This window comes from Haliaeetus leucocephalus, unplaced genomic scaffold (genome assembly GCF_000737465.1).
Source record: "Haliaeetus leucocephalus isolate CR32 unplaced genomic scaffold, Haliaeetus_leucocephalus-4.0 Scaffold183, whole genome shotgun sequence".
In the NCBI taxonomy this organism is placed as follows: Eukaryota; Metazoa; Chordata; class Aves; order Accipitriformes; family Accipitridae; genus Haliaeetus; species Haliaeetus leucocephalus.
This window is the reverse complement of record NW_010972619.1, coordinates 372,633-399,526: the sequence shown is the minus strand read 5'-3', so window position 1 is coordinate 399,526 and position 26,894 is coordinate 372,633. Positions and strand designations below refer to the sequence as shown.

Below are 26,894 nucleotides of genomic sequence, written 5' to 3'. Positions count from 1 at the left end.
CCCGGGTCACGGTGGTGCGGGGAGGCTCCGCCGCCGCTCCGCGGCCTGGGAGACGTTCCTCCCCGTAAGGGCGGCGACTGTAGCCGGGACCGGCGACGGTGGGGTCTCCGCTAGCGGGGGCTTCCAGAGCCCTGAGAGAGCCGGTCCAGCGGCAGGCTGGAGCCTGCCGGCACAGCTTCTGCCAGGGTGGCCGGGCTGCGGCCTGCTCCCGGGGGGAGCTTGGTCCTGGGAAGGGATCTTCATTGTCCCTGTTCTGGGATCGCTTCATCGCCTTTAACAACCCCTGGTACAGGCAAAAGTGGGATGTTAGCCGAAACTTAGAACGTGTGGGGAGCTGAAGGAGTCTTGCCGCCGCCTTGGCTGCCGTGATTGGAAGGAAGGGCCTGGATTTGCGACCTTGGGCATCTTAGGTGGCTGGGGGATGCAGTGGCAGGGCATGCAGGCGGGAGATGCATCTGTAGATCATCATAAGTGGTCAAAACAAATGCACTTTCTTCTTTTCCTTCTTTCTGATTTGCTTGTGCCTCTCACATCTTTGTTTTCTAGCCCTCTGGAGAGCCCTGTATGCCCGCCTGGGCGTTGCCAGTAAATCTGGGCTCTGCTGTGTGCACGGCATTGCCCCGGGACCCCCAGGAACAGCTGGCTCTGGACAGAATTGCAGTCCTTTTTGACAACTGGCAGATATGAAAACAAGTGGTGGTAGGCTGTGGTTACCTCTCTCGGTGCCTAAGGGTGCTTAAATAAATCACTGAGGTGATTTATTTATATTCCTAATCAGCTTTAGGATGGTTTTTCACCTTTTTTGGGGCCAGAAGCTTTGATTTCTCTGAATAGGCTGGATTTCAATAAACTTGGACGGGGATTTTAGTGAGGTCTGTCCAACCCATCTCTTTGGTCTGGATTTAATTCCAAAATTAACTGTAAAGTTTCTTGCCATATTTTTCAGTAGGTGCAGGGAGGCTCGTGGTTTACATCAGTGTGTTTACCTATGTCGTTGGGTTTTGGGTGCCAGTGTAATATGCTGTGAGTAATGCAGTTTATGTGAAAAATTACCACCATCCGGTTATAATCAAACAGGGAAAATATTTTTATTTTCAGGCTCTGGAGATACAGCCAGAATTTTTTGTTCACATGGCAGCAGCAAACTCTACTCCACCTAGCTCTTTGGATCTAAACCAGCCTGGATTTGCAAAGGAGATCCTGGGAACTAAACTGGAGGTCAAATACCTCTGCTCCGATTGCAAGAATATATTGAGAAGGCCGTTTCAAGCTCAGTGCGGGCATCGATACTGTTCCTATTGTCTGAAGAAAATCATAAGGTAACTTTTGTGCCTTCAGTCTGAAGACAAAATGCTTGAAAAGGTGTTTTGAAGCATAAAAAGGAGAGAAAAGTCTCATTTTCAAGGCCTTCTCAGCAAGGGAGCTTTGTTTAATCGTTGAGATTCAGCATCAGGCCTTCTTTAAGGGAATGTGTAATTTCTGACTTGCTTTTATTGTTCCGGGAGTTGCTTCAAAGTTCCCTTTTCCGGAATCTCCTGGATTGTTTCTGCCATTCAGGTGGCAATCCAGGTGGATTACTCATCTCCTTCAGTCTTCCTCACAGCTACCGAAGGAACTTGGTCCTAAAAGTCATCCTATGGTTGTCGTGCCAAAAATGTGAGAAAGTTAAGCACATGCTGTCTTCCAGAAAAGTTTCCTTGTGTTCTGTCTCACTCTTTCTTTTAAGTGAGGGAAGTTGAATGGAGGGGTTAATCAGGAGAAGAAAAAAAATTAGAATCAGAAATGGGAGTCATAAATACCCATGAGAAAAGGCTCAATGTGGTGTTTTAAAAATAAGAAAATACTTTCATTTTATGAAGTTACCAGAAATTGCTTTATTGTTAAATGATAAATTGGTCTTTTTGTTGTGTTTGATGATTATTTTTCTGTCTGATAGTGCTGGACCTCAAAAGTGTGCCAGCTGTATTCAGGAAGGAATATATGAAGAAGGAATTTCTATTTTGGAAACAAGCTCCGTAAGTAAAAATAAAGAAGCTTACTGATGTCATTAATATCACTTGCCGTTTTTGTTTAAAACACAGGTTCTGAGAATCCCTTATTCCTAGGAAACGTTTTCTTCAGTAGTGAGAGTTATGATTAATGTGGTGGACTCCCCAGCTTCTAAAATCCAGGTCATGTTCACATAGTGGTGGCCTACTTAAACGCTGTAATAACAATTTGTTTGCCATCAGCACACCTCTGGGGATGTGATGTGGCAACTGGCCTGGGAGGAGCCTTAATAAAGTCTTAATAAAGAATTAAGAGACGGGACTAAAACTGCAGCCCCTCAGTAATTTTTGTGGTTTGCTTGCTTTTTCCATTTTAGGCTTTCCCAGACAACGCAGCTCGTCGGGAGGTGGAAAGTCTGCCTGCTGTCTGTATTAACAGTGGCTGCACTTGGAAGGGGACTATTAAAGAATACGAGGTAAAGATCAAAGCAGGGCTTTCAATGTCTGCATCTCTTTTCTTGCCTCTGTGTTTGGGGAAGGCTCAGGTGGTTTTGCCTGTCTGCTGACACTGGCAGTGGTTGTGGGAGCTTTCACCTCCCTGGACTTAACTGTAAGCTGGAGAGATTTCTTGACTGAGTTAGGTTTGTGTGCCCTGCTGAGGGCACAGGCTGAACTGAAACAATTTCAGATTTGTTTGTGATCACAGGCACCAAACGTGTCCCTTCCATGGTGGGAACCACCAGCTCTATCTCCAACTCCTTTCTGCTGTAAAAGACAAGTGAACTGTCAAGAAACTGTGCTGTGCCATGAAATTATTGTGAAGTTCTCTGCATTATATGAACCTAAAACCCACTTCAGACCCATGAGCTTGGGGAAAGCGGCCTGGCCATGATCCTGTTTCCAGCCAGCTGCCCCCATAGCTACCAGGGCAGTGGGACTGGGCATTACTCACTGGCTGGCCACCCCCCGTCGCTCTGAGCTGTTCTGGGCCGTTGAGCCTGCTGAACAGGGTGGTTTTCCCAGTCCTGCTCTTCTTCAGGAGCCCACCAGCTCTTTAATCCAGGCCTTCTTTTTGTGGCCCTGGGCATTTGGTCCTTAGCATGTTTATGGCTAACATGCCTCATGAGAAGTGTGTTCTTGCTGAGGATGGCAGTGGGCCACATGCTTCCCTGTGCTTTCCACCTAGTCAGCTCTAGTCAGTCTGCTGTGGCAATTTGCATTGCTAAAATGCATTGGCAGTTAGTAGTGAATGTATATTCACCTGTGAAGCTTTAGTGCTCCTGAAGGACAATTTTGTCATCCCTCTTGAAATGGAAGAACCACCACACGGAGGGCCTGAGATATGAGGAATAAATTTTATTTCCCCCTAACACTCATCCTAGGTAAAGATTGTAGCCCTGTGATTCATGGAGCTCTGTAGTGACTGCAGTGCATGCCAGGAAAAGGTATAACCTTGGTCTGTCTAGGGGAACATTTGAATTCTCTGCAGTGCTGCTGCAGGGTGGCAAGAAGAAACAACAGCTGTGGATCATGCCTGAGTGTTCTGCCTAGTTTGCGGAGCCTGCTAAAGGGATGCTTCTGCTTCTTTGTCCTGCTGTCCAGGACCTTCTGCTTCTTTATGCTAAAAGTTCAGTCCAAAAGGTGAGGGGATGTAGGGTGCTAAATGATTCTCCTGCTGTGAAACCCTCATTCATAGATCTGTCAGTGACTCATGGTGTGGATGTATGATTGAATAAATGTCAAATTAAAAGCTTAGCACTGAAGCAGCAGAGAGAGTTTGGGAGTTGCATTTCAGGGTACAGTGTGTCTTACTGAGGTTCCAGGTTCAAGCTGTGCTGTTGGTGCTTGCAGATTGTTTGACCCACACTTTAATTTCTGCTGGTGACCAGTGACTAGAAGTCTGATGCCCGCTGCAGTGTTCAAAATGGTGATTGTAGTAAGTGAGCTCATCTCCATTAGACTAAACCAAATTATAGTTGTCAGCAGCTTCCAGTGCTATTGATTGTGGTGTGACTGATGAGCTCTTCTGAACTTTTTCTGCTGGGTTTAAAAAAAAAAAAAAAAAAAAAAATCTTAAAGAGTTCCTGTAGAGCTCAGCAAAAATCATCAGCTGCCAAAGGTCCTCCATGTGTGGTCTTACAAGTGTTTGAATGCAGGCTTGAGTCCAGCCAGAACTTGCACTAGAAGTTCAAAAGGGCAACAAGCTGTGTGGGATAAGTCCGTCTTCTTGCAAGGCTGCAGGTGTGTGTGATGCTCTGGGATCTTAGGCACAATTGCTTAAGAGCATCTGAGTGGATAAGGCTATGCCTCTTTTTTACTCTCCTCCTAATCTTCAAAAGGTCCTGTTAGCTGTTTTGCTAAAACAGACTATGTTTTGTAAAGGTGTGGCGCCGGAGTGCTTGGGCTGCAGGTCTGCAGCACTGATCTTATCTGTCATGGTTTTATTAGTCTTGGGGTGGTATTGTGCAATGAAAGGGGAGCAGGGATTTTGAGCAGTGCTAGTTGGTTCGTCTCAGGATTGAGCTTGCTTCTCCTGCCTACCACAGGTGGCATTCAGTCTAATGGGGGTAAGGTTATTTTGTACCCTCTTGGGAAAAGCCGATTCTTTCCTGGGAACTGATGGGAGGAGGCAAGGTCTGGCTTGTGTTATCTCTCCTCCCAGATGCCTGCCAAAGAGCTGTGCCATTTAATCATGCCTGGCTGTCCTCATGTGGTCAGAGCTTAGGAGATGGTATCTGTGGCTGAGGAGGGCTGATGAGAGAGGAGGCGTCAAATGACCATGTTAGCTCAGAGTCTCTCTTGGTACTGTGGACTAATGTTAAACCCTGCCTTACGGGTAGGCTTGTTAGTTTAGTACCGCTAAGTAGCGTTTGCCTCGTGCAGTACGTTTGCGTCTGTAGCCAGCAATGTGTGTAACGTCCTGCAGCAGCTCAGTGCTCCCACTATGGAAAGCCCCTTGCTGCGCTATTTCCGACAGGACATGGAAAGTCCCTAAGAGCGAATTCATTGTTTGCTAATTTAAAAATCATGTGTTCGTACTGAGAGAGACTTACTCGGCTGCTATCTACTTACAAATCAAGAGATAGTCACTTCTGGCTTGCTAATCTTATCAGGGCACGAACAAGGAAAAAATTGTTCTGCAGCTGAAAAGCTCTAGCTCTTCAAGTTCAAAAAAATTAATAAAACTGGTTTCAGTTTTGCTTTCTGTTCAGGCAGACTGAAGTTCAGGTCTCAAAGGGACATACAAAACTGAAAGAGTGCAATCTGCTTGGACATGACTTGCACTTCTGCCTAAAGCTGTGTGAAATGTATGAAATATTTAAGTGTCTATAAATGCATTTTTCAGACTTTGTAAATATTGTAAATATTTAGTGGCATTTGGATAAAGCAGTTTGTCATACGGCTGGGGGGGGTTCCTTTTAATCAGTAAGCTCTTTTCATGTATGGGTTTCCTGATGAGTCTGTCTGAATGTACATACAGATAAGCAGGCTTATCTGTATGTGGGCAGGAGCATTTAGATTCAGGTAGAAAGTCTGAGGAGGGTTGCAGAAACTAAAACTAGCCTGTTAGACCAAAAGGAAAGACCAAGAAAACATGCTCTGTGATATCCAGGTAGAGGGAGTTTGTGGTTCCTCAGCACTGGAGTGTTTCTTTTCTTCCCTTGTAGTACCTCCAGTTACCTATGTCTCTCTTCTGTTTTATCAATGTACCTTCAGTTCTTGTATACCTTTTATGTATGCTTTTCATACCTCCAACTCCCTTTCTTTGCCCCCTATCAGGATTGGAGGAGGGGGGAGGGGGCTGCAGAGGGGTGTTCATGTGGTCAACTGTGGCATTTCCATTTGTTACCCAGACAGACGTTCATCTCAGGACATACAGAATTATTTGAGACAATAAGGAAATGGAATTGTCTAAGTTTTGGGAGGAGAACTAAGTTTTAAGCTTAATCCTGACAGTGTTTAAACTATGTTGGGAGGGGGGGTTTCTAGGAAAAGAGATGAGCTCAGCTAATGAGGATGGATGACTGTCATCTGTGGTGATAACCTATCCTAATCCAAACTGGAGGGGGGATGTGTTTTCCTTGTAGTCAGCTGCCACCATGGTTTTGAAGAGTTCACTTTAATTGAAGCCTGGAAGACTGTGGAAGATGCAAAACTCAGAACTTAAGTGATATTACTCCAAAGCCAGTGGTGTTGGAGAGTATGTCCACATCCCCTTCTGGGCTATGTGGCTTCCTGGAGCCAGGATGACAAAGTAACTGGGCAGTCCCTTCCTGCCCAGTGTTCCTACTGGGAGATGCTGGAGAAGACCTGTTACACCTCATGTAGAGAAAACTGTCCCTCTTCAAAAATGCTGCTGGGGGCCCTGAGCCAGGGGGTCCTCCTGCTTTGTGATGCTTCACTGTTTCATGCCCCCCCCCCGCCCTTTCCAGCTGCATCCCAGGAATGCCCCAATAGTCTTTGGTGGTGATTTTCAGCTTAGGCTGAAAACTTCATCTTCAGACTTTTGCATGTTGCTTAGAACAGAGCTGCTGGTCTTTGCAGCTACTTCACCTGGCTCTGGTTGCCTCCAAAATGTACTTCTGAGTGTTTTATAGCAGTGTTGCCTGCGTGGGATACAGGATTTTAAGCACTCTGGCAAGCACACTTGGTGATGCTGTAGCAGGGTGACCAGCCTTTGTTTTAAAATCCAGTACAGCAATTTCTGTCTGTTTCTGAAGGTTTTGGCTCTAAGTTATGGTATGGTGTTGAAGTGCACTTTGCAGCTAGCTCCAGCCTGATCAGCAGTTTGCCCCAGGACCAGATCACTTTCTTGAGGGAGGATCCCTGACTTTCACATGCAGATGACCAAAAGGACCTCCTGCTTTGGAAAAAGGGTATCTGACACTCCTTTACTTTCCAGAGCTTCAGCTGAGGTCCCCAAACAAAACCTGGTCTTCTTTGGAGTCCCCAAAGTAGAGTTTATGTAGCTGGCTGCCCAGACACAAGGCAGTTTCCCGTCCAAGCCTGTGGTGGGAGGTAAGCCACGGGGAGTGCCAGAGAGTGTGTGTGGGAGGGGGTTGGAAAGCCCCGGCTATAGAGGGTCTGTTCTTAGCTTCTAAAAACAGCTCAGCCTTCTTGTGGTGGCCCACCTAATTAACAGTTTTGGCATCTGCCCCTTGGAAAATGAAAAGCTGTAAGTTGTGAGCTTTGAAGCTGAGGTGAGTGCTGTGTGTCCCTTCTAAGCTGTGACAAAACTCTGCAGCATGAACGCAGCTTTGGGGGTTGTGGGGCAACACTTCACACCCAGGGAGATGTTCCTTGGGCTCCAGGTGTCTGGCAGGTGCCAAAGCCATGATCACACACACACCCTTGGGTGCTTCCAACTCTTTGGACAGCCTAGAGAAATTGAGTTTGAAACCAAGCCAGTCACCACAGGCTCAACTTCTCCAGCATGTGAAAGACAGCTCTCCTGGTTGTAATATCTGTCTCCTCTTCCCTTTTCTGGGTGCCAGTGGTGTTCTCAGCCTCATGCTGTAACAGCCCATCTGTTCATGTCCTGCATCTCTGTGCTGCCTGTGAGCTGAAGGAGTTGATATTTCCCCTGCCCACCATCTGCAGCTCGCAGAGCTTGGCTGGTATCAACACCACGCTTTCTAATGTGAAGGTCAGGCAGACCACTGAGCGGCTTCATCCTGAGGCTATCCCTTTTTGGTCTGAGTGATTAAGGTGAGGCTTTGTGGGCTGGTGAAATTATTGCTGGAAGAGAGGGAGATCTCTCCAGGGGTGTTGTACTGGGACCTAGTCGGCATGGGCAGTGCTTAGAGCACAGCCGTCAGCGCTGCAGCATCTCTTGCAGTTAACAACAGTGGTTGGCTGTCAGAAATAAGTCTGGGTGGTGAATTCAGATCAATGCTACAAATGTGCTGGTGCCTGGCATCGTTAGTGTGATGGTATGATTGGTGTTTGCTCCCCGGTGGCAGGTTGTTCTCAAGCAGTGACCTCATTAGATGTGAACAGCACATCTTGGGCATTTTTCACACAACCGTGACTGTTAGTTGTAGCCTAGAAGACCTGCAGAGTTATCTCTGATCAGATGTTCCCAATTGTTTTGAACCTCCCTTATGTGTCAGCCAGCTGTTTATGGAAACTCAGTGTAGTCCAATGCCATAATTTTTAATTTCTTTGGCAAGCGGATTTAGCCTTTTTGTTTTGCAATGCAGCTAGCCGCATCTGAGGCAAGGGACAGTGGTGCATGGGCTCCAGCTGGCCGCGGGGCCAGGTCAGGTTTAGACTCAGACTTATCTAAAATGCTTTGGGGGTCTGGCCCTGCTCCGTTTCAGACTAGAGGCTCCCTAGGAAAATCATTCCTCTGGGATGATGGAGGGATTTGGAAAAAGCAAGCTGGAGTGTCCCACCGCCTCATGTCTATGTAGTTCAAAGCAAACAAGGAAAGGCAGAGTCTGTTTTAGGAAATCTTAGAAGACCCACTGCTGCTTTCAAATGTTTCTTGTACTTTCAGCCTTCTTCAAAATCTGCTCTTGCTTTCATGTCTGTCTTCAGTGCAAGAAATGCTGCCTTGATGTCCCTCTACCAATAAACCCCAAATCAAATGTCTGTCTAATCAGCCCTAAAAGCTAATGAACAAAACCATCAAACGCTGAAAGCAAAAGTTCTTCTGAAAAGAGGTCCCTGGGAACACCTGACATCTCTTCTGACAATTTTTGTCCTCAACGCAGGTGGATGCCATGGCGTTTGACAGCAGAGTAAAGGCAGTGCTGGTTTCCCCTACCTTTGCTGCCATACGCATGCCCACTAAAGCCACAAGCAGTTACCGGTGGGAACTTAAATCTTTGTTTTGACACTTTGAGGTTTAATTATTTGTGATGCTAGGTGGGCTTGCTTGGATCTCTGTTACCAGCATGTCCCAGCAAAGGGAGCAGTTTGTGCCTTGCACCAGCTGATGCGATGGTGTCAGAAAGCTCCCATTCCCAGTTGGCACTGTGAATTACAGACTGGGTTCCTGCTTGCCATCCCTGTGTTGCTGGGCTCCATGCAGTAGCGCAAGGACTATGTGCATGGTGACCATGTACAAGGACTGCGTGTGTGTTCTCAGCCCACAGGTATGGGTGTGGGGAAAGGTTTGAGCAGGCCTGGCTTAAAACCAGCCTTAGGATTCCCCTGAAGAGGAGGAGACACAGCGTGGAAGGGCATGTTCACTTCAGAGGAGCGGGACATCCCAAAGTACCTGTGTTGTGTGACACATTCCCGTCTCAGAGGCTTCGGAGCCCCTGGGGACCTGGCAGAGATGCATGAAGCAACTTACGCTTCTTGGTGCAAAGGATTCGGGTTCCCTCAAAACCTAGGCAAGTGTCTCTTACAGTGTAGACCCATTTTCAGTGTTTTCTCTACAATTCTGTGGGCCCACCCTTTTTCTTGTAGCCAAGCTAAGATGCCAAAGGAGCTGTGTGTGGGACATGGCAATACTGGGGCGGAGACTGCCAAAGCCCTGACAGCATTCTGGTGTGCCCTGTGCCACTTCAGCTGGCTTTTCTCTGCTGTCCTGTTAATTTTCCTTCCTTTTCATTGCTCCCTTCCTGCTGCCAAGTCTTTCAGCTTTGCTGTTGCTTATGGTTGCTGTTGCCATACTTGGAGGGGACCAATGGCTTTCAAAGATCAACCTGCAGGAGACTGTTTGCAGAAGAGCTGTGGTGTGCAGCTCACACTAAGCTTGTTCTGCTGCACCTCATTTCTCTGCCAACCCTGCCCTTTGTGATAACCTTCCTGCAGGCCTCTGGCAGAGGCATCTCACAGCAGCTGTTTCAAAGGTTGCTTTTCTCAGTCGCTTGCCTTGCCTCTTAGCTAGAGGGGAAGCGTTGTGTCATGCTGATGGATTTCCTAACGCGGTTGCAAGACCTCCATAAAAATGGACTTGCACTGTTGTGGCAGGTTGTGAGCAGGGCAGCTGGGGAGCAGGTGTACCTCCTGCTCTGCCACCACAATACAGGGATAATAATTTTCAGCAGTAGCCTCTTCCATAGTTCAAGTTTAGTGAAGCCTTGAGAGGCAAAATAGCAATTGGATTAAACTACGGTTTTCCCTTTTGTGTTACGCAGGCACAGCAGAGCAGCTTGCCCTGGCATTCCTTAGGAAACGATCATTGCATCCTCCAGGGATCAGCTGCTCTTATTAAAACCTGCTTTTTCCCTGTGCATACCTGTGCTTTTCTGCATGCCTGCATTGAAATGTGCTGCCCTTGCTGTCACAGAGCTGCTGTGAAGGGAACTGCCCATTCCTGCTGTTTGAGAGCTGGGGGTGTAAGGGGATGATCCCAGGTGTGCCCTGAGAGAAACCTCAACTACAAATACTGCAATTTGCTTTTCTACTTTGCTGATATTGAGGTAGGAGAGTTGCAGTGTGCACACAGGCAGCTCCATTTGCCAGCAGGCCTACAGACAAGGGGAAGAGGGATCAACACCTCCATTGCAGCCTGTTAGTGCTGCTCCAGAGAGGAGCATTGGTAGGTGCTGGTGGACTGAGTGGCTGCAGTGGTAACCCATGAGTGCCTGCGCCCTGAGCGAGAGCTTGTAGGCTGCCCTGGTCCTTCCGAAGGTGGTGGTGGTGTCTGATTTTCTAGTCTCTCAGGTGGGCTTCCAGAGAATTGCCTGTTCTGATGGTGGCGTGTGATGTACAGGCTGCTGCTAGGTTGTCTCGTTTATTTTTAGGGAGTGAAATTGGTGTGCGGATCGATCAGTGGGTTTGGTTTTAATTGAGTGGGAAGAACAAGGTGTTGCTATGCAGGCTGTTAACTCTGCCTGGTTTGATTTTCCTGTGCCTGCTGTTGGATGCTGCAGGCCGATCTGTGCCTTGGTTTACAGCTGGTGGGTGAGACGTCAGCGCTGAGGTAACTGGAGAGTAGCCCTGAAGGTCTGAGCCAGACTGTTGTCTTCCAGCTCCGCTTTAATTCTTCTGTTGCCATCCCCTCTCTCTGACCCCCATCTGACTTGATTTCCATGACAGGTTCACTCTGGGAGAGTGACTCTGCTCTTGCCTAGTGTTATGGCTTTCCAAAGCAGCCTAAAATGTTTACAGTGAATGCCTGAATATTTGAGATGCTCATCCCTGCTGCAGAAGCTCATGGATGTGGGTTTGGGAAAGGTGTAAACAGGATGATTGCCCCATTCCTGGGGGAGTGGAGTGTGGCAGATCAGGCTTGAATACCAACCCCTGCTCTTTGGTTCCTGGGTGGAGTGGATTTCTTCCAGTGGTGATACCATCCATCTCTGTTTAGACACCTGCATAGAGGGGGAAGGAACAGGGGATTCCAGAAGAGCCTGAAATTGTTTATACAAAAATGTTTGTGTAGAGGTTTGGATCTGTGCTGGTTAAAGCTAATGCTTCTGGGTGTCTTAAACAATTTACATATGGACCAGTTGCACTTTCAGCTTAGCTGTTGCGGGGCTGGTTTCCCTTCTCGTGCTGCAAGCTGGGCATGCTTCGCAGGGCTGCCTGTGTCTTGGGTGTTATACATCGTGGTGTAGTGTGGAGTTGGGATGGAAGATAAATGCTGGGAGGTAGGGAGTGCAGAGGGGGTGGTAGTTTCACATCGGCATGGGAGAACATAAGTTTTAAATACTCCCTTTTTAAATAGTTGTCTCTACAATGAAGTTTCCTTCCTTTAGCCAGACTGTCTGTTCTTATGCCAGCGTTTTGTGGGTCGTGGGGAAGATGCTATCTGGTGTTTCCAGAACATGAGAGCAGTAGGTGGGTAGAAGAAAGGGTTCAGCCCCTCTGAGTGAGTGGAATAAAGGAAGGCCCTCTGCCTCATCCACCTCCTCTGCAGGCAGCAGTGTCTGTGCAGGCAGCACTACCCAGCTGAACTGCGCAGGCTGGCTGGTCACTTTTCCAGGGACAGTGCAGTGAGGCTTGGAGTCTGATTACTCATTTAAAAGTGTAAAAAGGAGAGAGTAACTAAGAAGCCAAAGCTGAGCCACTAATGGGTTTCACTTTCCAGTTTCTGATGTGGTAACACTATTTAAGTTTGTGCATGTTTTCCCCCCCAAGACAGTAACTTGTTTTAATAAAGAATAAATGTGACCAAGTTTTCAAAGTATCTGGTTTCAGTGACTGCTTTATAAATGCTTCTGGGGTATTTTTGTTGTTGTTGTTGTTGTTTTTCCTGTTACTACCATGGCAGAGTTCTTCAGTGCACTTATCTTTTAATGTGAATTTTGAACTGCATCTTCACGGCATTTACAATGCCTTGCTTCAACTGTATAGTGTGTGTCATGGTTTAAAACCATGCCACACAAACCCATAACAGTGTGTAAAGAGAAGGTTTAAGCAGTATGGAAATGACACAGAAAGCAGAGGCACATTCTAGCATTCCCAATTTAGCTGGTACTGCTGGCCCTAGTATCTGCTGAGGACAGAGTATCAGTTGCCCTGATCGTTTGTTCAGCTCCTCTGGCTGCCAAACAAACTCTGTGTGCTCTTCCTGCAGGGTTGGGTGCTTGTGTGCAGGGGCTATTAAATGAAACTGTTTTAAAATATTTTTGTTTCTGGTTGAAAAATGTTTTTCTGATTTGGATGTGGAGATACTATCAGACAGCTCAGCCCAGCATGTGGTGAGTAGGCTATGGGTTCATACTTCAGCTGACTGATAACCATTACAGTGGAAAAATTATACAAATTATCTTGCTGAGATAGTGGCTTGCTTCACTCAACCTGTCTGAACATGTATTTTCCTGGCAGAGCCATTAATGGAGCTTCCTGTTGATTATCTTGTCCATCAAAGCAATAATTTGATTTTTTTTTTAATTATAGCAGCTTTTAAAGTGAGGCTGAGGCTATGCAGGCACCCAAAATTTTAGTAGCCTGGAGATCACACAAATGAGTCAGCACGCAGAATTATCAGCCTGACCAAGATTTGAGTATAGCTTGGTAGAATACAACACTCTTCTGTAATGAAGTATAAAACTACCCCTGTTGAATTGTACTTACCATATAACCTCATTGGAGCTTTTATTTAAAGGACCAAATAGTCTTCTGTTGATTCTTTTACAGGCTCATGACGAAGTCTGCCCTGAATTTCCACTGACTTGCGAAGGCTGTGGGAAGAAGATTCCAAGGGAGAAGGTATCCATGTGACTGTTGGTGAACCATGTGCAGCGATGGTGTTTGGCGTCTTGATCAGCATTCTTGGAGTGGGGAGGAAAACCAAGACCATTAGAAAGTGGAGTGGGGAAGACAATTAAGTGGCAGCTGTTAGTACAGATGTGACCTTACCATAAGGCTCAAAATACTGGTCGGGTGCAAGTGCACGTGACTCATCGGCACTTGTAGTTTTGTGTTGGTGCTGCCAACGCCACCTCCCTTTTAGCGGTGTGTTTGTCATGTTTGGGTGTAGAGCTGCTGCGGGAAAAGCACCCTCGTGGGTTTAAAGGGTATTTATGTCCTATGTAAAGCAACGATATCAACCGCTGCTGCAATTATGGAAAGGGAGCCGATCTCCAGCTAAATTAATTTATTTCTAATTAGTCATGTGATGGTATCCATGTCTATAGGGTCTCCATGCTGCTGGCTCCTAGGGCAAGGCTCGACAGTCTGAAAATCAACGTTTTGGGAAACATGTTCAAAAAGCATGTTCATCTGAAGCCGTCCTGCCTGCTATGGGCAAATATTTTTAGTAGCACTTGCAAAAGGCCCTTATAGCAGGGCAGGGGGGACAGAACTATTGAAAGGATGAGCAAAGGGTTCTAAATGGGCAGTGTAATGAAGGACTTCATGCTGAGTTCTTGGGATACAGATCTTCTTGTCTGTGGGCTAAAGGTGGAGCCCAGCAGAAACTTGGCTTGTAGGATTCCCATAGGTGAGCTCTCGTTTGTTTAAATATTAACTGCCTCCTTTATCTCTCTCCAAACTTTTATTGATTAGCTGCAGCCGTTGTAACTCTGAGTAACCTGACTCATTAAGCAAGACAGATGGATCTAGAAGCTTTTAAAAAAGTGGTTTAAAAACATTTTTAATCGACATCTGTTGTAGCAGATGTAGGAGGTAAATGTGGAATATGGTGGTTGTTCAGAACAGACCACTGATATCTGATGATGAGAGGTATATCAAAAACAAGATGATAATGTGCCAGTGCTTGTTAGCATTAATCATGCACTGTGTGGGAACCCAAACAAGTCATTTTGGCAGCTGGGGGGTTAATGGCACTTCTCTGTAGAAATATCCACCATTGCCCTTGGTTCTTCAGAGCAGCTGCCAGACGGGAGGTGGCTGAGATGCCGCAGCATCCTTCAGCACCCCGATGAGGGGATGCTGGACCCAGCAGAGCATCTTCTCTTGCACAGGTGGACCTGCAGTAATTGCTATAAATACTCAGGCAGGACCACCACCTGGAAGCTTTTTGTTCTCAGATTTATAATGCTTAGCTGGAAGTAAAAATACAAAGCTGTGGCATGTCCTGACCAGGATTACATGAAGTCCCCAAAATTAAATGGCTTGTTGTTTCATAGGGGTTGTTCTTTATGCTTCTCCTTTCTCTGCCCTCAGTGAAACTTGTTGCTCAGCATCCATATTATGTACCTGTGCTGGTTGTTTTTTCTTTCTTGCATATGCAGGTGAGAAGTGAGATCCCCTAGCTGTCAAGAGAAAGAGAAATAAAACTTCCTTCCAGGTGTCAGTGCTGTATTTGTATTACAGTGAAAGTCATACCTAATGGTAGGCAGTGTCCAGGTATTACCACACACTTTGGCAGCTAGTGATTAGTGATGGCTTGGGCATTCCTGAGATCGGCTTTAGTTTCCTAGATGTCAGTGAGATGGAAAGGGAGCTCCTGGGGACACATAAGATCTAACATTGCCTGCCTTCCTTCCTAGTTTCGGGACCATGTGAAAACTTGTGGCAGATCTAAAGTGCCTTGCAGATTCGAGGTTGTTGGATGTGCTGAGGTGGTAAGGGCTCATCTGTTGATGTTTATCTTGGGACTTGTTTTCAGTTCCAGTGTTAGAGTTAACCTGCAAACTGCTGTCGCCCAAACTGTTACACGTTTGCGTTCAGATATTTGAACAAAGTGGTGTTTCACACCCTTTACAAATGGAGCTTAACATCATCTGCTCTCCAGAGTTTGGGTATCCAGAGGTTGAACTTAATGTGGAAGGAAACCTCCTCCTTCTGGAGGAACACCCTGAGTGCTTTGAGACTCTCATGGTTTTACTGCTTTCAGCTGTACGCACAGAACTGGGGCCACGCCATATTTCTCCATGCAACTTAGTTGTCCCAGCTCCTACTGGTGATGTTCATATAAATCCTTCTTTGGGGAGATTACATGAGGCTTTGTCCTTTGGTGCTGTTAAGTACATCTGACAGAGCCCTTTTGAGAACTAATGGAGGAAGACAGAGTAGAACAGTGTGTACAGCTGGGGAAACATTAAGCATCTGTCATCGTATGTGATTTTCAGCATTTCTAAAACAAAACAAAAAACCCCACACCCACCCCCAAAACAGGGTTTTTAACTGTCTTTCTTTGGTTTTTCCCCTTTATAATTTAAAGCTAACGTTGTGACCTCAAGAGGAGGAATTTGTTCTGTGGATGGTGACAGCGTAGATTGAACTTGCTGAATGGGGGATGTATTTCTCTTCATGTAGGTGGAAAATGAAAACCTACTAGAACACGAAAGCAAGTGTTTGGCGGAGCATCTCTACATGCTACTGAGTTTTGTGCTCAGCCTCAAGGCTGGGTCTGGAGACTTAAAGGCCCTTCCTGCCCTGTCCTCATCGCAAAACAACTCCCCACTACTGGCAGCAAACTCTTTGTGCTCAGAGTCGGAGCTCTCCAGGTCCCTGGAGCTCTTGGGGAGATGTGAGGCCCTTGAGAGGAAAACGGTGACCTTTGAGAACATTGTCTGTGTGCTCAATCGGGAGGTGGAAAGAGTGTCTCTAACAGCTGAAGCCTACAGTCGGCAACATCGACTAGACCAGGAGAAAATTGAAACACTGAGTAACAAGGTGTGTAACCACTGGCTTGGGCTTTCCAGCACTCTGAGCAGAGACTTTTTTTCAGTTTCCTTTCCATGTTATTAGCTAGCAAAGCTTCACTGCCCAGCCCTGAAACTCCACAAATCTGAAGGCAGAACTAAAACATCATTTTTGTGCCTGTGCCCAACCCTCAAAAGCTTCCTGGAAAAGATGGGAATTAAACTGATAGGTGTAAAGCATTCAGATCTCTGTTAGTAATCAAGTTATGCAGACACCGAGATGTTGTTCCTAGGTGAAGTTTTCCAGAGACAGAGCACCCAGCATTTCACCAGATCATTCTGAATCCATGGGGCTGCTCACCTTCCAGACCTTTGAAAAGGAGTGTAATCATTGATGCTGTGCTACTGTGTTGTGCCAAGCACACTCTGGAGGCGTGAAGAAGCTGCCCCCACTAGTATGTTCCAGCACAGTCCCTGCTGAGCACTGCCAATGTGTCTTGACAGCTGGGAGTTGTGCAGTTTGCAGCATACCTGTGCTCTCTCAGCAAGGGAGCTGCCAAAACTAGCGTGACCTTATGTTAGCTAGCAGTGATTAACCCTCTGGAGACCTTGTTGGCTGGGTGTAGGTTCTTCTCTTTCTCAGTCTAGTTTTCTCACAATGCTGATTTGTTGGTTTTTTTCCCCCATCCTCACTTCTTGTGCTGCTAACATAATGGAGCTGTTCGTTGGGAGGACTTTTCCATTCACTGTGGGAAAGTTTCCAGCTCAAGCACTGAGTTGTATCGATGTATCTTCTCCAGAATGACAGGTTCAAAATGCAGCTTCAGTGAATTGGCTTATGATGCTAAATTTCTCCTTCCTGTGACCCCTGTCAATTCTTGAGAACATCTCTTGCTAAAGAGTTGTCCTGAAGGGGATGCTGGTGTCTGCTGGCTTTCTTGGGTCTCACAGCAGTACGTGTTTCTAACCAGGCTGCACCGTGTATCCCACTGAGCAGGTCCGGCAGCTGGAAAGGAGCATTGGGCTCAAAGATCTGGCCATGGCTGAGATGGAGGAAAAGATCCGCAACATGGAAGCTTCCACCTACGATGGTGTTTTCATCTGGAAGATAACAGAATTTGCCAGAAAGCGTCAGGAGGCAATAACAGGCCGCTCTCCTGCGATCTTCTCTCCAGGTTATTGCCCACAAATTTGCAAAATTGCACAAACATTTGTGTCTCAGCTGGGTGTGGGATTTGTAGTGGTGTCCTTAGCAGGGGAGATGCTGGCCATTCAGATGTACTTCTGTTCTGTCCCCATTTCCTTGTGGAGCCTGAACCACTTTCATTTAGCCCAATGCTAAAAAAACCTGCTGCTAAAAGAGGTGCTTTTTTGATTGCAGAAGACCTATTTAATTTCTCATAATAGAGAATGCAACCCTCTTAGCTCTGGAATAGCCCTGCATAACCCTCTAGTTAGAAGTAAAATACTCAGAGACCATAAAACCATAAAAAAAAAGCAATAAAATGGTTAAGGAAGGGAGGAAATATATATTAGAGCCCCAGAAATATATTTTAGTGCCTAAAGCGTGACAGTGCAAGAGACAATGTCTAAATAAAGCCCAAACCATACCTAGGGAAGTGCTTGAATATCTGGTAAAGGAAGGGGCTCTCCTCACAGAACTGTCCCAGCCCAGCGCTGTTCCTCCTGTTCTTAAAAAAGAAAATCTCACAGTGAGCAGTAGACTGTGATATGGCTTGTTTGCTTATGAAAGCACAATCCCAGGGTTGCAGCTGTAAGATGAAACCATCTCTTCACACCATTTCATAGCTCAGCAGGGAGCTTACCTTACAACAGAATGGTTGAGGGGGAGAGTTTTGAGTTTGCCTGAGCTGCAATTGCTTAGATCTAAGTGTGCTGGAGAGCTTTTTCAAAATGCCCAGAGCTGCATGCAAACCTAGAGCATGTACCTTACACCTGCTTCCTGGAGCTGTGAAAAAGCAGACTGTGGCTGGGCCACAAGATAAAAGCAATTGAATTTTAAAAACTATTTTTATATCTGTTTTATGGATGAAGGCTGTTCAGAGTTCTTTTTCTCTTGAAAAACTGAAAGAAAAAAGGATTCTTCTTGAGGGGAACTAAACTGCTACTGAAACTGTGCACGTGCAGTTAGCATTTCCTTTTAAAAGTCAACAGCAGCCGTGGAAAACCCCTGCTCTGTGTTCCCTTTGGGAAGGGCAACACTTCCTTTTCCCAAAGCCAACAAATCTGCTTCAAATCTATTTTGTTTGACTTGGAGGACCTTAAATCTTGCATAATGTACATCTCCTGCACTGTTGTTGTGGTTTAACCCCAGCCAGCAACTAAGCATCACGCAGCCACTCGCTTGCTTCCCCTGCTTCCAGTGGGATGGGGAGGAGAACTGGAAAAAAAAAAAAAAGTAAAACTCGTGGGTTGAGATAAGAACATTTTAATAACTAAAATAAGAAATATAATAATAATAATACAAATATAATAATAATAGTAATGAAAAGGAATATAACAAAAAGAGAGAAATTAGACCCAAGAAAAGGCAAGTGATGCACAGTGCAATTGCTTACCACCTGCTGACTGATTGCCTGAGCAGTGATCCACCCCTCCTGGCCAACTCCCCCCAGTTTATATACTGAGCATGATGTTCTATGGTATGGAATATCCCTTTGGCTAGTTCGGGTCAGCTGTCCTGGCCATATTCCCTCCCAGCTTCTTGTTTGTGCACCTGCTTGCTGGCAGAGCATGGGAAACTGAAAAATCCTTAACTTAGGATAAGTGCTACTTAGCAACAACTAAAACATCAGTGTGTTATCAACATCATTCTCACACTAAATTTAAAACACACTGTACCAGTTACTAGGAAGAAAATTAGTAATGCTATCCCAGCTGAAACCGGGACAACTATGCTTGAGAGCTGCTTGACCTGAATGTCTCCAAAGGCTGCGGTTTGGAGGGACATGCTGGACAGAGCTGACTCTTGTCCTCTGGCCACGGGCATCCGGACTCGCTGTGCCCCAGCTCAGGGGCTCCTCAGGCCCCTCCATGGGCTGATGTGACCTGGGGTCCTTGCAGGGGCATGGGATTTGTTTTTCTGGGTTGGAGAATCAAGTCTGCTGGTGAAGGGATATAAGTATCAGAGTCAGCCCAAGGGAGAGAAAGGGGTGACACCTCTCCAAATGCAAGAGGCTTCATATATCCAGACATTTGTTCAGCTGTGCTCTGAACACACAGTTCCTCCCAGAACTGCAGCTCATGGTTACTGGTGCCTCCTCCTCCATGCTGCGTGCTGGCCAGTCTCCATCGTGGCAGTGGTGGCAGGGCAGCAAAGGCAGGGCTCAGGTCTTCTATAAACTGTTTCATCAAGAGAAAAACTACTTTGTGGGCCACCAGACTGTGTTTTGTGTTGCTGGTTGGTCTATGCAATCTGCTCGTGAAAATCTTCTACGTGGCTGGAGGGATTGGAAGGTGAGAGCTGCCTCTACCTAATGCCAAGACTGCTTCTGGAAAAGGCAGGACTTTTTTTTTTTTTTTTCCCCCCCCTTGTAAGTGCAAAGTACAAGGCCTTGTGTCATTTAGATGAGAGATCCTCATTCCTGGTGCTGCCTCAGCTGAGAAACAAATGTTTCTTCTGGAGGTGGTTTTTTAATCTTAGAAAGTGAAGCAAATAGACTAGTGCTGTTCAGTCAGGGAAGGAGACAGCTAGGAAGAGAGGAGTCTAGGTTGTGAATGGGATGAAAAGGGGGAATGAGTATAAGTGTTTGGTTTGTATTTAAATGTGAAGGTGAGACAATACCAAATGAAATCAGTGTTAAAACAAAGAGAGGGCACAATGACTGCCACAGGATTTTGCAGAAGGCAGAATCATAAGAATTCAAAAAGGCAAATCCTCACAAGAAAGGTTCATTGGGAGCATGAACCATGACAGTCCAAAGCAAAGCTTCTGCTGGAAAGCCACCCGCTGCTGGCCGTCAGATGCCAGTGGGCAGCTTACTGGGCTCTTGCTTTGCTTCTGATGCGCTTCGCCTTTGCTCGGGCTGGTGGGAAGCAGGATGCCCACTTCACTGCTTTGAGCTGGCAGCATGGTGCACAAGGTGTTTAGCATTCTGGCTGCCTGGTGCCTTTTCGTGGGTATTCCCAGTGCTCTGATCAGCCATCCTTCCTCTAGTTCCCCACCTGGTTTTACATTCACAGGGCTACAGGAGTGCTGGGAAGCCCCAGGTAGGCTGTGAGGATGTGCTGCTTGGTCTATCAGAGGGTGACATCTGCCCTGAAAGCCTTTGGGTGAAGCAGGTGGAGAGGAAGGACTAGAAGAAACGAGTTGGGGAGTGCAGGGAGGGAAGCGGGTGACAAAGCCCTGATCTCTGCCTCCTCACCCTGTGGAAGTGTACAGTATCTCTACTAGTGCTAGTCCGCCTGTTCATAGAAGTGTACCAAGTCCTGCAGTAAAACGCTGGCTCTTATCGGCCCCATGCCCTGAGGCTGCTGAGCCTCACCACACCTGAGGCACGCAGCTCTGTGCCACTGTGAGAGGGTGATTTACCACAAGTCCCCTTCTGAGACATATTTCTGTGGCCCTGCATGGGTCTGGTATCACAACATGGGCATTCCCAGAATTGCTGGAGAAGGAGCGAGCCTGAGATCCCTGTACCCAACCATATCCATGCCATGCAGAGCAGGTGGGATCCTAACCAGAGACTGAAGCTCACTTGAGCCTCTGCCCCTGTCAGAGGCAGCCAGCTTACAAAGAGGGAGCAGTGAGTACTGAGGATGGTCTACCCCCAGTCAGGTTTTTTGGGGGCTGGTTTTCTTCCTACTCGTGAGCGTTACTGCCATGAACTGCAGCTCCTTTAGCAGTCATGTGGCACAACTGGCAGGTCTGTGGTGGGATGCAGTGGGAATTGCCTAGCTCCTGGACAGAGCTCCAGCTTTGTCTGCTCTGCCCGGGGTGCTTGTGCCTGCGGTGGCAGGTGGGGAGAGCCTGAGGGGCTGGCAGGAACCCTGCTCTGTGCTGCAGCGCTCTGCGTCTCAGCTAGACCAGGGGCTTGTGACTGCCTGACCTTGGGCTGTCTCCAGGCCACTCTAAGATTACCGTTGTTTGTACCTGGTGGCTTTTCAGACCACGTCCGTGGTGCAGGTATTTTAAGACCTAGACCTGGCTTCTTCCAGGATCCAAACTTTAAAGTCCTCAGAGTTCAAAGGAACTTGCTGGCGTCAGGCTTTGCTGGGTTTTACGCTGTGTCTGTTTTGCAACTCTCTGATAGCTTTCTACACAAGCAAGTATGGCTACAAGATGTGTCTGCGCGTTTACCTGAACGGAGACGGCACTGGGCGTGGGACCCATCTCTCCTTGTTCTTTGTGGTGATGAAAGGACCCAATGATGCACTTCTGCGGTGGCCCTTCAACCAGAAGGTAGGTTTGGGACTGTCATGGTTTAACACCAGCCAGCAGCTAAGCACCACGCAGCTGCTCACTCACTTCCCCCCCACCCAGTGGGATGGGGGAGAGAATCGGGGAAAAGTAAAACTTGTGGGTTGAGATAAGAACAGTTTAATAGGACAGAAAGGAAGAAAAGAATAATGATGATGATGATAATAATAATATTAAAATGACAATAATACTAATAAAAGAATTGGAATACACAAGTGATGCACAATGCAATTGCTCACCACTCGCCAACCGATGCCTAGTTAGTTCCCGAGCAGCAGGATCCCCAGGCCAACTCCACCCAGTTTATATACTGGGCATGACATCACATGGTGTGGAATACCCCTTTGGCCAGTTGGGGTCAGCTGTCCTGGCTGTGTCCCCTCCCAACTTCTTGTGTCCCTCCAGCCTTCTTGCTGGGTGGGCATGAGAAACTGAAAAATCCTTGACTTAGTAACACTACTTAGCAACAACTGAAAACATCAGTGTGTTATCAACATTCTTCTCATACTGAACCCAAACATAACACTATACCAGCTACTAGAAAGAAAATAACTAAGCCAAAAACAGAACGAGGACAAAGCCTGCTATGCCCAGCAATGTGCCTCTCTAGTTTTGCACACCCTTGAGCTTCTAGACACTGTTGGTCTGGCCTACTTAGCAAGCAGAAGAAGGAAGGGCTTTGATATGTTGGCCACCCCGGGGATTCCCCAGTTGTGCTGAAAGCACCAAGTGTGCTACAGGGCAGGGGCATGAAACGGCATAGGCGGTGGAAAGAGAGAAGCAGCTTATTTGGAAAGCAAGCGGAGCCTCTGTATGAATTCGGGGTGAAGGAAGGTTGTCATGGCCTCAGTACTCAGGGTGCAGCTGATGCTCACTTGGCGTCAGAAGCTCAGATTGTTGTTCCTAGACGTTGCAGGTTTGCAAAACACTTCAGGGCTGAGCGGGCAAAGTACTGATGCAGAGAGAGGGGCTGTCTATTTTTGCAAGGGCCAGCAACTCTGCAACCTAATGAAATATCTGTGTGGGGTATTGGTGTTGGGAGTGAACACCACGCTGGCCAGTTGTAGGTGTTCAGAGTCAGTCTGACAGCCCTGTACCACCACACAGAAGTTTCCAGTGACAGGGCAGGATGTGGGAAAGTTTCTGCAGAATGTCACTGAGATGACGTTCTCCACTGACCCTATTTACAGGCATTTCTAAGATTTGTAGGCGTGTGATGTGGCTATGGTTGCACTGGTACTTGCATGTTTCACAGGCTTCAAGTGAGCAGGTCACTGGGCTGGGTTTCCATGTGCTTTCTATTCAGCTGTTCTCATATATTTTCCTGTTTCCCCACAGGTAACCCTGATGCTCCTGGATCAGAACAACCGGGAGCACATCATCGATGCCTTCCGACCTGATGTGACATCCTCCTCCTTCCAGCGACCCGTCACAGAAATGAACATTGCCAGCGGCTGCCCGCTGTTCTGCCCTGTCTCCGTGATGGAAGCCAAGAACTCCTACGTGCGTGATGATGCCATCTTTATTAAAGCCATCGTTGATCTCACGGGCCTCTAACCCTCCTCACCTCCGGGAGCAGTGAACGCAGAGCCAGCCCCGAGTGGGGCATCCCCCTCTTGTGCTGCACTTCAGGCAGGTCTCGGAGTGAGGAGGGGGCAAACAGTGGAAGGGGAAAAGCCCTTCCCAAAAAGGGACCTTCACTCTGAGTGGAAATGAGGTGTCTGATGGGAACCCTCTTCCCTGGTGTCAGAGAGACCTTCCCTGAGAAGAGGTTTGGGTGGACGTTCACAGTCTGCGGGGTACAAGAAGATCTCCTGCAGGGACTTGGGTGTCTGAACTGCCGTTGTCTGGGCTCCCAGTGGAAACCAGTGCAGCTCTTGCTCTACCAGTTTAGTGCACATCCGCAGTGCTCTGTAGTAAAACAAGGGTTTGGCCTGCCTGAGCACCACATCATGTGGTTGTTTGGCTCAGCTGTCTAGGCTTCAGAGATTCCTGGAAGTTTTGTGTGCTGCAGGGGTGCCATTGCTCTGGGCTGCTGGCTGGTCTGTGCCTCGGTGGACGGGAAGGGTGTGTGGCAGACTTGGTGCAAGCTGGGTGAGAGAGATACAAACTGGTTTGCCACTGTTTTGATGCCATTGGTGTCTTCAGAGAGGAGCACTGAGCCGAGCTGCGTGTCAGGCAGGGGAGCGGTGCCCCGAGCCTGGCCCTCGCTGTGTGTTTGATGGGTGGTTTGTGCTCTGAGCAGTGTGCTGGGAGCACAGGATGGGGCAGCCAGTACCTGCTGCCTGGGAGGGAGCATGGGACAGAACCAGCAATGCCTGTAGTGAAAGAGAAGTGAATCTCCCCTGGAGACTGCCTGTCCTGTCCTGGGAGAGGAGCATGATGCAGGGCTTGGTGCAGGATGTCAGCCCCTTGAACCCTGAGAGCCCCAGGCAGGTTTTTAGCCAGACCCTGCCATTCTCTGCCTGGCTGTGCCTGAGCAGCAGTAGGCTGGACAGTGGGGGTGCTGGAAGCTATCTTTACTCACACAGATGTTCCTGAGCTGGCTTTCATCCCCATCACAGGGCAGCTGCAGCAGCGCAGGTGCACCAGCTTTCCCAGGGCCCTCTCCAGCAGGTATGGCTGCAGCTCTGCTGCTGTCTGCAACCATGCTGCCGCCATCTATCTGCATGGGCACTCTCACCTCTCTGGCTGTGGCACTGATGGACATGGCCTGTCTCTTGTCCACCTGTGTGGTGGGCGACTGCTGGCCAGTCCCTGCTCTCCCCGAGGGCCTGCCTTGCCCACCAGCGGCAGCTTTACCCTGTCCTTCCCTTGGCTCTGGGAACAGCATGCCTGCCGGTTCCTGGTCATTGCACACTGGAGCATTTTCTCTGCTCAGCCCGTCATTGAGCCTGCAGCCACCTGGGTAGGACCTGGCATGGCTGAAGAGGTCCCTGAGTGAAATTTGCTGTCCCCTTTCTGTCCCTGGGCTCCTGGCGCCACTCCCTTCTGGGCAGCAAGTGTTCAGCACCCACAAGAAGGTCTCTGGAGAAGAAACCACTGCCATGTTCCTGTGTTGTGGCTGGCTGGTCCCTCTGGAGTTGTTTTGTTGTGGCCATGAGTAACTGGATGGTCAGTTAGCTAGGCTGGACTCTGAAGGCTTTGCTGCCTTCTCTGCCTGTGCTTCCCACACCTGTGTCAGCATCCAAATGTGCACTAGGAGAGGTTTTGTTAGTCACAGGAGTCGGCTGCTGACCCTACCTTGCAATAATAATCCAGGATACTGTCCAGCTCCTGTGCTGCTCCTCAGGCTGGGAGGGGGGCAGTGAGGCTGCAGAGTGGTCACCCTCTTCTTGCTCGTGGCCATCATGGATCATCCTCGGCAGGGAGCGGTGGCTGCTGTTGGTGGGCCCAGGGGACACTAGGCTGTGGTGGAGGAAGGCCTGAAGCCCCTCTGGGGGGCAGGAACCAGCAGCTCCCTGCCTGGCACCCAGCTCTGGCCTGATGGACACAGAGCCCACCCTGCCTGTGGTCTGCTTCCACCTCTGCTCCAGCTCGGCCACCCTGGCAGTGCCCGGGATGCCATCAGTGAAGAGGAGCTGCGACCCAGCCAGGGCCCAGGGAGCCCTGCGAGGTCTGGTTGTCCCCCTGCTCCTGTGGTGGTTCAGGGTGTCCCCACTGCTGCCTGGGGAGCTCAGGGAGTGCCTGATGTCCTTCTGCAGGCTGGTGGGTAGCTGAGCTGGACCCTGACCCAAGCAGAACCTCCTGCAGCCAAGGGTGCTCTGCTGGCCTAGGGTCTGTCCCTGCCTGTGGATGGGTTCTGGGACAGCCTTTGACATCCCCCACCCCCCTTTGGAGACTCCGTGTGGGTATCATACCTCGTGTGTGCAAAGGCCATGGCCAGAGGCAGCCTGCTGTTTCAGCGGGAGGAGGGGGACAGGAGCCTGTGCCAGTGCAGCCAGGGTCAGCACAGCAGCCATGGGTGAGCCAGGCAGGGTGGCTGCAGCAGGGTGGGCTAGGAAACCTGGAATGGCTGCTCTGACTCTGTGAAAAGAGGAACGCTGTGGTGCAGGCAGGGGCCTGCCCATTTCTTCCCAAGGGCAGACGGTCAGTGGGTGTGTGTCCACCTGGAGCAGCCCCCCTGCAGAGCAGAGTGGGGCTGGGCAGCTGCCTGCACCCTGTCTTGCTGCTGCCCCCTCAGCTCTTCTTGGAGGTGGGTGAGGGGTGGCAGGACTCTTCCTGCCTGCAGAGAGTCTGTGCTGTGAGCAAAGATCAGGACACCACAGCTGTGCTGCCATTGGAGAGGGGTACTGGATGGCAGGGGTATGGCACAACAGGCAAGCCCCTGCGACAGCAGCTTTTACTTGCTGCAGTGTTTACCTTCCCTCACCACGTAGCTGAGGAGAAGCAGATCTGGCACTGCCTTTTTCATTTTTTAGCACTCTGGAGCTTGCAGGAGTAATTGTAGTGCGTGTCCCTTGCAGCAGTCCATGTGCTGCAGGCAGGGGTACAGTACCTTTCTGGGCAGAGCTCTGCCAGCCTGGCTGGCACATGGATGGATGCTTGGCACAAGCCACCGCTGGATTTTTTTGTGTTTTTTTTCTTTTTTTCCATTTTGACCACAACTATCGGAGAACACCCATCTCAGCCTGGCACTGTGAAGTAATTTTTTTTTTTCCTTGACTATGTAGTATGGTCAAAAACCACTAATAAAAGCTGTTTGAAGAGCATCGGTGTTGTCCAATATATGGGCTGCTGGGGCACCAGCACTGCACAGGATGAAAGAGGAGCAGGGCAGGATCACCTCAGGGGTTGTGGGGGTTATTTCTGTGCTGGGAGCTTTCCCCAGCTGCTGCCTCCCTGCAGTAATGCTGCAGCCCTGGGGGGGGGTCTGCTCAGCACCAGCACTGCAGCTTCCAAACAAGGGGTGCCAGATCAGGCAGGGAAGGAGTGACCTGGCCCCAGCCTGGCTGCTGGAACTTCACACGTGCCAGGGGCTGCAGAGCTCTTCAGAGCAGGCACAGTGGTGCTGGGCCAGCTTTACCAAGAGCAGCAGAGAGGACCTGCAGAACAACTGGAAAGGCAAAGCCAACAACACATTACACTCATGTTCCTGGGTACTGGATAATAAAGCAGCTGCTGAGCTCCTCTAGGAGAGGCTGGTGGTTTTTAGTTGTTTTTGGGAGCCAAGTGCCTGTGCTGCTCCTGCTGTCCCCGCAGGAGGCCCTGTCCTGCCCCTCCAGACCTGTAGCACCAGCCAAGGGACTCAGCCCATGCTGGGGAACAGCAGCACAGCTGCCTCTACCTGCATGGCTGTAGAGGAGACAAATATGAGGGGTACTCAAGGGGGGTCTGTCCCCTCCAAGGAGCAGCCAGATCCACCTCCATACAGCTGCTGCACAATGGACCAAGATAGCAAAAGGCTGTAAGGAGAGATCAGCATTGCAGCTGGTGATGCTGCTGCAGCACAGGAATTCCTACCACCAGGACAGGACTGGCCACAATGCTAGTCAGTGTCTGTTA

The 26,894-nt window shown here is 48.6% G+C and overlaps 1 protein-coding gene across 2 annotated transcripts; it reads left to right on the top strand.

Annotated features, from left to right (window-relative positions):
* The first annotated feature begins 265 nt into the window (after positions 1-265).
* On the top strand, positions 266-25,025 carry TRAF2 (TNF receptor-associated factor 2). 2 transcript variants are annotated; one of them, XM_010564607.1, is made up of 10 exons: positions 266-286; positions 1,099-1,319; positions 1,937-2,015; positions 2,366-2,464; positions 13,035-13,106; positions 14,852-14,926; positions 15,621-15,980; positions 16,947-17,124; positions 21,223-21,371; positions 22,728-25,025. In XM_010564607.1, exons 2-10 carry the CDS (start codon positions 1,132-1,134, stop codon positions 22,944-22,946), a joined length of 1,419 nt encoding a protein of 472 aa, XP_010562909.1. In that variant the 5' UTR covers positions 266-286; positions 1,099-1,131; the 3' UTR covers positions 22,947-25,025. The 2 variants fall into 2 exon arrangements, with proteins under 2 accessions (XP_010562909.1, XP_010562908.1); XM_010564606.1 differs by lacking the exon at positions 266-286 and adding an exon at positions 301-410.
* The last annotated feature ends 1,869 nt before the right edge of the window (positions 25,026-26,894 follow it).